Source organism: Botryllus schlosseri, chromosome 8, assembly GCF_051294905.1.
Source record: "Botryllus schlosseri isolate E-star chromosome 8, Bs_hap1, whole genome shotgun sequence".
Lineage (NCBI taxonomy): Eukaryota > Metazoa > Chordata > Ascidiacea > Stolidobranchia > Styelidae > Botryllus > Botryllus schlosseri.
The window spans coordinates 14832617-14843845 of NC_137243.1; the positions used below are offsets into that span (position 1 = coordinate 14832617).

At 42.9% G+C, this 11229-nt stretch overlaps 2 protein-coding genes across 2 annotated transcripts; both read left to right on the forward strand.

The window, feature by feature from the left end:
• Positions 1 to 262: 262 nt before the first annotated feature.
• Positions 263 to 2003, forward strand: LOC145444254 (vacuolar protein sorting-associated protein 28 homolog). Its single transcript, XM_080322206.1, has one exon. The coding sequence runs from the start codon at positions 322 to 324 to the stop codon at positions 952 to 954; it is 633 nt and encodes a 210-aa protein (XP_080178332.1). The 5' UTR covers positions 263 to 321; the 3' UTR covers positions 955 to 2003.
• Positions 2004 to 2034: 31 nt separating this feature from the next.
• Positions 2035 to 9937, forward strand: LOC145444228 (inactive polypeptide N-acetylgalactosaminyltransferase-like protein 5). Its single transcript, XM_080322176.1, has 13 exons — positions 2035 to 2189; positions 2246 to 2394; positions 3100 to 3226; positions 3915 to 4075; positions 4135 to 4263; positions 4762 to 4846; positions 5395 to 5527; positions 5590 to 5701; positions 6759 to 6874; positions 6935 to 7098; positions 7938 to 8167; positions 9242 to 9360; positions 9524 to 9937. Exons 1-13 carry the CDS (start codon positions 2035 to 2037, stop codon positions 9677 to 9679), a joined length of 1836 nt encoding a protein of 611 aa, XP_080178302.1. The 3' UTR covers positions 9680 to 9937.
• Positions 9938 to 11229: the final 1292 nt, after the last annotated feature.

The following is an 11229-nucleotide window of genomic DNA, read 5'->3' on the forward strand; positions in this document are numbered from 1 at the left end:
AATTTGAGATCATTTGCCTCGCAGTGGTAATGAAAAGCCGACCCGCAGCCCACGATCTCCTTGCATTATCTATGTTCATCCTGATTGCCAGAAAGGTTGCACACGTGCAACATGTAGATAATATCAGTGTACCGGTCATACTCTACATCACCTTAGGAACACATCGCATTCATTCCCTACCCCGATCCGATATAGATTGCACAACTAACCTTCGCCACTCGTGTTACATAACTTTATCCTCCGATTGACGATCCGTTTTTAGATATCTAGACGATAAAAAGTGGCACAGATACACCGATTAGGTCACTAGGACAGCTGGCGATGGCCGCCAACAGACCAGAACTCTACCAAGAAGTGAAGCTGTACACTTCGGCTCGCGAGCGCGAACACTACGATAACTTAGCGGAAGTCTACTCCATCGTCAAGACTCTGCAAGCGCTCGAGAAGGCCTACATCAAAGACTCGATAACGGCGAAGGAATACACTGGCGCGTGCTCGCGCCTGCTGGCCCAATACAAGGCCGCGTTCAGGCAAGTGCAGGCCAGCTACCGTACTCTCGAGGACTTTGTGAAGGAGTATAGGCTGGAGAGTTGCTCGGCGGCTTTAGAGAGGATAAAAGAAGACAGGCCAATTACGATGAAAGACGACAAGGGGAATACAAGCAAGTGTATCGCGGACATCGTGTCGCTGTTTATAACGGTTATGGACAAGCTGAAACTGGAGATTAGGGCCAAGGACGAGATTCATCCTGATTTGAAGGACTTGACAGACAGCATGGAGCGTATGAGCACTTTGCCGTCGGGTTTTGAAGGGAAGGCGCAAGTCGACAGGTGGTTGAGTACTTTGAACGGTATGGCGGCGTCAGACGAGTTGGATGAGAATCAAGTCAGACAAATGGTTTTCGATATGGAATCGGCGTACAACGCATTCAATAAATTCTTGCACGACTCGTAGTGCGTGTGACAAGAATAGCGGAAAGATTTTTCTATATCTGCTCTTCTGTATGACATACCGCTATCTGATCGCAATGACTGATCCCTATGAATGATCAAGAAGAATAGCGAATGCTTTCTTTGTAATTGATGCGCGATTACCGAATTGAAGTGTAAATGTGATATTTAATGGATATGGCGTTTGTGTAATGATTTTTTAACACTAATCTTGCTACTGCAGTTGCAGAATTAGGCTTTAACACACATCGTGGGTTTTGTTTGGGTTTGACGTCGGGTTTGCCGGTGTCCCGATTTGTAACTCTCTTTTGAAAATCAGTTCCTTTACTGTTTTGTATTATTGTGTGTTTCGTTAATGTCATCAGTGATTTGCGATCAGGCCTTGGTACCCCGACTGTGCTGGCTGCACGCAGCAATGAAAATTGTCCTGACGAAATATGGCACATACCTGATTGGAATGATATCATCGGCATTCAGCACTATATTTACTAGCGGTCTAATCGAGTAATCAGTCGAAAACATTGGCCAGTCGACTGTGAAGAGATTGGTAAAGTGCTCTGAATAATCCTTGGTTGCCGATCGCACTTGTGGCCCGCTAGGGTTTTGTAGGCGGGTGAGGGACATTGTTGAGAACCATTGTACCTGATTTTTCGTATTTTAATTTAGGTGATCTGCCATATAAGTATTTCGTAGTGATTGCCTTAGCTGGTCGAATTTGAACTGTGAAGGATTTGTGCAGATGTGTTTTTAACATTAGCGCAATCCATTCCCTAGCCCGAAATTGGTTTGGATTTTCCGGTGACCTGGATATTGAAATATAGGTTTGAATCTGATTTCGGGCAAGTCTGTGCAGTGTACATAAATAAGAATTTGTTCTAGGAGCGTAGAGGGTACCTCAATCCCACTCGGCAAGGCGCATATCACTGACTTGTCAGCTTCTTGTGTACATGTCCTTCACGCCGGCTTGCTGGATCTTTTATTTATGTTATTCATGTTTCCGTATTCATCAAATGTTATCGTGTGAAACACTGCATATATTTCCGTAAACTTAGATGTAACTTTGAAGCGTAGTGAATAGTGATACATGTCTAAGTCTATGCGTGACATGGGGAGAAGCACGAGACGCGAAGTGGCTCTGTGCTTGGCTCTGCTGTTGGGCGTCGCGTCGGTTACCATCTACTTGAACGTGTTCTCTGTTCACGGACAGTCTTCCACAGCCAAACTGCATCTGAAAAGCAGGTCGGGAATGCTATTTTCAGGCGTTCTTCAAAATATTCATGAAATGTCATTTGTAGGTTGTCTGCCGATTTCCGCGATGCGGATCTTCCCTCGGTCTCCAGAGAGAATACGGTCGTCCTGATTAGTAACGACTTTGGTCCTGTTCGCGGGGACTCCAATCACTCGATTTCATACGGTCGTGACAAATCTATGCCTTTCAACTCGGGTGAGCAGAGCGTATTGTAACGATTGAATATGATACTATTCCCATTATTAGGGTGAACATGACAAAAATACGTAAAAGTCAGTTGCAGTTCTAGCAATTCTAATTTTTCCATATTACAATGGTATTTCGGTTGATATAAGAGGGTATTGATCTTGAATGGCAGCCTTGTGATTATCAGTCATCTTAATGCGTCCTTTATTTAGGTTTAGCTGTCATTGGTGTGAAATCCATTCTGTCGCTCACACGATATCTAACTGCAAGGTTTAAGCGGTCTTGGTCCGGAAATTGGTTGGTTCTGGCTGACCAGTTTGTAGGAAATTGATTTGAAATATCAGGCGTTGCTCCTGATACCCTGTTTCCATGCTTACTGTAAGCCTCGCGACACGGTGTGGCTCGGAATTCCTCATACAATCAGAAGTTTGTAAAATATAAGGGAATAAATACTCTTAACTTTTTCGGAGTGCTCAAGTAGGTTTTGACAGAAGACCACCCTGTGGTGTTCATTTTGGATTGGTTTGCATTGACACGAAGATACATCTTGAAATTGCGACTTCTCGATCAAGAAGTACTTTCAAAATGTATCAATTTAGACTTTAACATGTCTTGAAAATGCTACCTGTAATTGAGTAGAAATTTACGGCATCACTCCTACTTGAGTAGCAATGCTAACTTTGACAACGTCTGAATATGAATTGTCATTGACAGGTGAAGTCTTCAGCCACGAGGAACTTCAGCATCACAAGAGCGAAACGGCGAAACACGCGTACAACGTTCTTATCAGCGACCGCATCGGCTCGGTGGCTAGGCCCGTGCCTGACACAAGACACGAATTGTAAGATGTCGGTATCTAGTAGGCGTTGAAATGTGAATCCGTTTGACTTACGGCTCTTACTCTGCCGACCCTTGTGGTATCTCGTGTGTCCACTGTCCACTTGTTGTTAAGACAGATGCACTTCAATGCTGTCAATGCGGGGTTCGCTTTTATCCATCTATTTTGTATTGATGATGTCATAGAGACTTTGTGGCACGTGCTCCTTTTCCATTTCGTGATATTTTTTTTTGTCACTATATACACTGTCCACTGCCTGATCATTGATGTAGTTAACCATCGGACGGAAGCGGTAATCGTGACTAATGAGTGTTGCGGCATGCACGAATGCTAGAATAAATTTGCACCTAATTTCGACATTTTGTGCAGGATTTTTTCACCCCCTAAATAACTTTTATGGGAAAAAACTACTGTATTCAGCTGGTAAATCAACAATTGATAGGAGCCAATATTTGACACACCTAAATTATACGTTAAATAAGACCACAGCATAATAAGAAACCCGTTGATTGATATAGCTTTAATAAATCCATGCAAGCTTTTCTGCGATCGTTGCATCTGGCAGTGTTCAAAGGCTTTCCGTGATTTTCAACCTTTACATCGACTAGTTTCGAAATGCTTTGTGAATCACTACTGAAACACGAGAAATTTCGACTCTACGCCGCCTCACTCATGCTTGTCCTGCTCGCAGGTGTCAAAAGAAGACTTATTCGAACATAAGCATCACCGCGTCCGTGATCATATGTTTTCATAAAGAGGCTTACTCCGCTCTATTAAGGACGGTCGCGTCCGTGGTGGAACGGACCCCGCCTCAGTTGCTGCAAGAAGTCATTTTAGTGAACGATTTTAGCGGTAATATATCAAATTCGTTGTCTCGGGCGTAGCTGCATCTCATTCCGATCGAATTTCAGGTGACGGCGTTGCCGAAGTTTCGGAATATTTGAATCAAAATTATCCGTATGGCAAAGTTTCTATGGTACACACCGGCGCGAGACTGGGTCTTGTCGGGGCGAGGTTGATGGGAGCAAAACACGCTGCCGGTGGGTAAACGTGTGGCTGGAATGCTGTTGCTAAGCAGTTTTTTATGACAATCCCAAGTTGTTGTGTTATTCTTACGATAATGATTAGTGCCTGTTTATGTCGCAGACACCGTGTTTTATCCAAATTGCACAGCTGTAAGTGAACAGAGGCGGTCAGTAAGGTAGTACTTCTACTTTTTCCTGAAATCATTTTGCCGATTTGCACCAATTACTGAAGTGGTTCTGATTTTAGACTAAACTTCCGTGTTGCTTTGAGCAAAACTGAGTTCGTGAGTTTTCAGTTCATTGTATAGTTCCATTTACGTAGTTTTACCATATCTTGGAAACTTTTGCTTAGAGTAATTCAATAGAAATTTGTGGCGTTACTTTGGTAGTAACGCCTACCACCTCTGGCAAGCGAGGCCTGAAGTGTTGCAATGCAGCGGGAAAAGTGTGTTGGGGGGGTTGTCGGTGTTGAAGCGATACCTCAGTGTCCATAAGTTAATTTTTATTTTGTAGGTGACGTGCTCATTTTCTTGGATTCTCACTGTGAGCCTAACGTCGGTTGGATTGAGCCTTTGCTGGACTTGGTACAGAAAGACAGGTATTAGACCATTTTCTGTTTTGTTATAGTCGGGAGTTATTTGTTCCCATGTCCACTCGTTATTTAATATGCAGTACGATATAAGCGACTCTGTGTTTTTTTTTTTGCACACAATCTTGACTTTTTGGGGGTGCAATCGGTGGTGACAGCACGTCTGACATTCTGCTCAGATGCGCACATACTGCATACAGCGATGGTCAGTAACGAAGTTGGAGTGCTCAAGTTGGTTTTGCTTACTGAAACTGAGGCGGATGGATATGCTTTTCGACTACATACACTTGAACAGATTTCAGTTTTCTAGGCCAAGTTACATACTTATACTTGGCTGTGAAATCACTACTTCTTCTTACGTAGACTTCTACTTCCACTTGAGTACCAACGTTGACTAGTTTGACCACCTTCGACTGCATATTTTGTGTCGCTGTCCAACTGGAAACAATGTACGTAGGCCGATTACATTATAATCATACTCGGCTGCATACCTTCGTTGTGTTATCGATATACCTAGACACGAGTAATCTGAAATATTTCGTGCGATTGTTTTCCAGAAAAACTGTGGTTTGCCCTATTGTTGACATCATCAGTTCCGACACGCTGGTGTACAAATCTTCGCCTGTACTCAGAGGTGGATTCAACTGGGGATTGCATTTCGCTTGGGAAGCGTTGCCAAAGCAGCCGGAGGTATTGCGTTCTCGCAGTTGACGATTAGCGTGTGAATCAATGAAATCCCTGCGATATTTCAGGACGTTTCTTTGCCTTTCCTATCTCCTACAATGCCGGGAGGGTTGTTTGCCATCAACCGGCTGTATTTCCAAGAGATCGGTTCTTACGATGAAGATATGAAGGAATGGGGCGGTTCGTTACTTTTCCTTTGCGTCACATTGCTCTTTGTTGTGAAATGTTAAAAAGAAGGAACAGTAACACAAATTATAAAATTTGCTTTGCCACACATTTATTGTTAGGGCTGGAGAAAATCGAGTACCTGGGTGATTTTATTCCGAGTTGAGTGTTGGGCTTTGTGTAGAGCAGGGGTCTCAAACTTGAATGTGCTTGCGGGCCAATTTCCTAGTTTTTGATGACACCGTGGCCCGCATCATCAATAATAGGGGTATTCAATGTCTGCTACGGGTCATGTTTTATCATCCTGAATAGGCAATAGCATATGTTACAACGCATCGTAGCATTTGAAAGTGATGTGATACTGAAGTTTGATGAGTAGCCTAAAGTTTTTTAAGAGTGAATTTAGAGCAATTTTAGAGTGAACTTTGAGTTTTCAAATCTGAAAAAAGATATGTGGCACTTCGATATTGTCAAAAATTTGAAAATCCTAAATTTCGACATGGGCAACCACAAAAGGTGGCCTGCGGGGGCCCCATGTTTGAGAGCCCTGGAGTAGAGCGTTCTACTACCGCCTATTATGATATCAAAAACGGTATTATCAATGTGGAAAGTTTAAAAATGTATCCTTTTTGCTGACACAAGGAAAATACCGGCAGTTACGCGTCATGAATAATGATTTTGTATTTCTGGACCATGGCTACTTCATAGCGCTTTGTGACAATCCTGCAGAAATGTGATTTCAACCAACATGCGTTGCTTTGTGCAGCCTGTTTAGAATGCTGAGTTATGAACAACCAAGATTTCGAGGCTCTTGCGGTCGGACGAAAGCCCGTTTTTCCATTGATACAATATCGCTTGGTGTGAAGGGTGGATATTATTTTACTTAAAAGCATCTACTCTCGCTATCCGACTTGAATCATTACAATTGATGCTGGAATCGTTGTGCCATGGATTAATGCCATATCAAAATCCGAGTTGAAAATTGTAAATCTATATCAGGAATGATGTTTTAGTGCAATTCTATCTTTTCTTTTCCAATTCACTCGCTCATTTTGTTTAAACTTGATGACAGGTGAAAACCTGGAATTGTCGTTTCGTTTATGGATGTGCGGAGGTCGCCTCTTGATGGCGCCATGTTCAAGAGTGGGGCACATCTTCAGACGACGGCGTCCTAACGCCATCGCTGGGGTGGGGTAGCACTGCGCTTCTTCCAAATTTCTACTGTTGAATCTATCGTTTTCAATTCAGGCCGATAATCCAACGATAAATGCGGCCCGGCTTGCTGAGGTGTGGATGGACGATTTCAAAACTTATTTCTTCAAGCAGAGGCCGGCCGCTGTAGCAATCAATTTCGGAGACGTGTCAGCCAGGAGGAAGCTACGCGACGGTTTGAAGTGTCGTTCGTTTCAATGGTGAGCTGACGTGATGTAACTACTCAACGTTGCTCCTCAATCAGATACAGAAAAACACGCTGTATATTTCTACACAATATTACTCAACGAAGGTGTGAATAGTACTAAAATGATTTGTTTCAACAATTAGATTTCAATGAGGGCTCACATACTTACACCGGTTATTTGGAGGTGGTTACTTTTGAAAGTTGTTGGCAGGGTTGTGACCAAGTCGCAAGGTTCCGAGTCGCAAGTCAATCTCACTTTTATAGTTTCGACTCGAGTCAAGTCGAGTCTTTTTCAATTCACCACCGAGTCAAGTCCGAGTCATAGAGTAGAAGGTCGAGTCCGGGTCTAGTGTTGTCACTCGAGTCTAAGTCATTGTGTTCACTCTTCAGCTTTGAGTTTAATCTGGTGAACCCACTTTTTGAACTCTGCTGCAGTGATATACAATGGCTCGCATTGATATTATTGTAATTTTCCTCAGTCCTAACAGTTTCTGGCCATATTATCCAAATATCAGGACGGACAGACGAAGTACCTAACAATAATGTGGTGACTTTTCTATTCCAAGTTACATTGAAGTGTCTGTCTTGGCCGTCCTAGTCTCGAGTCATGCACAATGACACCAATGAGTGGAGAATTGGAATGTGGTGATACGATTGTTGACATGCAATGTTCTTTGCAATTCTCTACTAGCGGCAGACGATTATCCCTGACGGGTGTCAGCCGAAAATATGGGGGCTCATTTCAATATGGATATGCTATTCAGAAGTGAAAGCAGTCTGAAAATATAACGAAGTACGAAACACATACGTGAGTGCACCGCATTGCAAAACTGTATACCGTATTCCGTTCAGGTACTTGGATCAGGTTTATCCGGAGATGGAAATACCCGGGAAGAGACCGAGCAAAATCACGTACCATCGTCCTTCCGACAACGATCGCAAAAGCGATTTCAAGGCCGGCATGATCAAGGTGGCCGATCTGGACCTCTGCCTGCATAGCGACGAGAGTAAAGGCGCGGCGATTACCGCCCGGAAATGCGACGGCAACTCGCGATCGCAGATCTGGAGATACACCGCGTGGGGTGAGTGATCGAAGGTGATCAAAGTAGTCAGCGTTGGACTTGAATAATAACAAATTTTGACATGAAAAAAACTTCATTTATACGAAATCTGGCCCTATGAAGAATTCCAGTAGTTACATCACGTATTATGGTAGAAATAATTGAAATTTGTTGTAGTACAATGAAAGATACTTTCCTACATTCTCGGGTAGAAAGTGTCTGTCCTCACTAAGTAGCTTGTCAAGAATATAGAAAGAATGTTCAACAGCAGCATTTGTTGGCTGACAACACTGACGTTGTGCGTACACTGCTGGTGACAAACTGTGTTGCTTCGTTCTGGCAATGGTGTCTACATCACAATTTTTCATTATGCGCTTCTTGATATATGAACCATGCAATGCCCAAGCAGTCTTGCTTCAGTTGGGTTATTACAGTACGTTGACAATAACACCATGTCAACCTGTTTGTTTCATTTGACCGTTTTTGATTCACAATGAGCAGACAATGGGCCGTCTACAACGGTAGGCCTATAAAGTAGGCGACAAGCTGTAAAATATCAAATGATAAGTTCACTGATAGTGCAAAATCTAAGACACAAACGAAATGGAGGGGTCAAAAAGTTTATACTTTGGAAACAATTCTGACAATTTTTTGACCTAGCGCTTCAATTTTGACATGTCAAAAAAAATAGCCCTACTTATAACAGTTAATCAGAGGTAGCTACTTTCGAATATGCGAGATGTGTCTTATTGACTAACGCAAAATGACTAACGATACTGCAAATAGATGCAATTTTTACAAATGCATTCGTTTACCGTGGTATAGAGGCTATTTCGCCGGTTATTATGACATTTGCTGATAAAATTGATGCAAACACATCACACAACGACTTTCTACTTAACTAAATTTAAAGTGTTGAAGGTAAATACTTTTGACTGATAAAACTGGTAGTAGTAGTAGGATCAGCCTGAAAACAGAACGACGTGAACTTGCATACCGTATCATAGAATCATTAACCACAATCTCTGGTAGTCATTATTCTCAATCGGGGTCTGATCGAAATTGGTAATGTGTTTGTCGCTTGCCCGTCTCCAGGGGAGTTGAGGCTGGGAATGGATTCGCGTCTCTGTGTCGATTCTTCTGCCGGCGAGAACCCCAGGCTGCTAAAATGCACCGTCGAAGAAGGCCCGCAAAAATGGAGATTTTATCCAGCGGTGGGTGTTACCTTTGTGCAGTTAAGTGTGTGTACTTTAAGATCTGTTCTTGCCTACTCCTACGCACAACCCTTCTTAGACACTGTGTGGTTAGACCTTCGCTCTTGTACTGCAGCGTTACATATCTTGCAGAAATGTTCACCGGTTGCAATCCTTCATTCAGAATGGCGAAAAGACGGAACTAACCGGGCGTCTCTATAGCATTTCTGAGGGATTATGCCTGCAATTGCGCGGAGGCGGCCAGTCGGACAAGTACGAACTGATCATGCAGCTATGCGGTAGCCCTTCGGTACAAACGTTCACGATGAAGTCTCTCTGATTACCCAGCTCTAAGCTCTTTTACTAATCACTGTATTGGATTTGTACCTTTTTTACGATTTCTCATTGTATTGCAATCTTGAGATGGTCTGTCTCCTGTAGTTTTCATGGACTACGACACACATGTTCCTGATTCTATTTCATATGCACAATATTTGGTAGCGTGTTGTGTGTTGCTGATCATAAGGCGTTTTACCTTTTGTTGCGGTTTCTGTATGCAAAGCGTTTGATCTGCAACAATGTTGATTGATATATGAAAGGATTGTCTTCTTTTTGTCGGGTAGTGGGTTATGCGGGTATTTGTCAGCGACTGCCGACGTGGGTCGCTTCTGCTGTAAGGTATGATTGCGTATGTTACGCCGGTCCCACTGATGTTGGCAGCGTATATTTTGTTTCTGATATTACTGCGGTAGGCTGGATAGTGGATACGCAGGTTGCAGTGAGGTTCGTGGTTGGTGATCGAGGCACCGACCACTTTGGAGTGTAGTAGCCTAATTTTATACCCAAATTGCGGCTTCAACTTGACTTATCAAATTAGCAGTCTGCCAGAAAATGCTTGTATTTGTATGCTAACCGGCAAATTAACGGGTGTGGTCATTGGTCAAAGTAGTCGCTGTTGGTACAGAACTAGAATTTGCGCCGTACGATTATACTTTATGACGTGTCATTGCTACTTAGCTTGGGAAATTTCTGACACGCTTTTCTTCACTGTTGTACGTTCTCGGTTCGGTTTATTAGCAATTTTTATCAGTTCAATACACCACAAAAATTGCGATACAGCCTAATGAGAAGATAGGAAGGTGTCGAAACGACTTGGACGCTGTCAAATCAGGTGATGCAGCTACGACGGCTGGCGATTACACCGACGAGTGTCAGATGAAAATATTCGGGTTTGTTGTACCAATAGGCCTATATTGAATTAATTATTCAAGAGTCCGATATTATGAAGCAAGTTCAGTTCGGTTCATTAACAATTTTATCAGTTGAACGCCACAAGATTGTGATTCAGTGAAAAGATAGGTATAAGTTGTCGAAACGACTTGGAGCAGTCTCTGATATCAAACGGCCACCTACACGCCTATAGGCGATGTAAAGACGAGGCACGCACGCCGCACACTGAAAGAAAAGTAAAACATGACAAGCGACAAAATGTGGTGGAAGGTGAGATCGATATGTCAGGACGTGGTCCAGTAGCCTAATAATCAAGAATAAATTGCTTGTGCAAAATAGTCGAAAAAAGGTCAACTTTCTCGCCCAGCGACCAAAATACAGTTTTTTTCTTCACATCATCAAGTGGTTGAATAAAAAAGGTCAACTTTCCAGCTCAGCTCGCGAAATGCCAGCCAGAGCGTTACTTCGATGCTGATTTACGGCATCAGAGTCGAATTTGGTCGTAACTTTGACCAATATTCTCAAAAAAGGGCACAAAATCTAAAAAAAAAAAGAGGTCGAAAGGGCGTCCTCCGAGGACACTTTCAAAAAAGTCTAACTCTAACTTCTTCAACAACACTGAGGCCAGCATATTCTGATTGTTCGCCACGCATTCTTCTT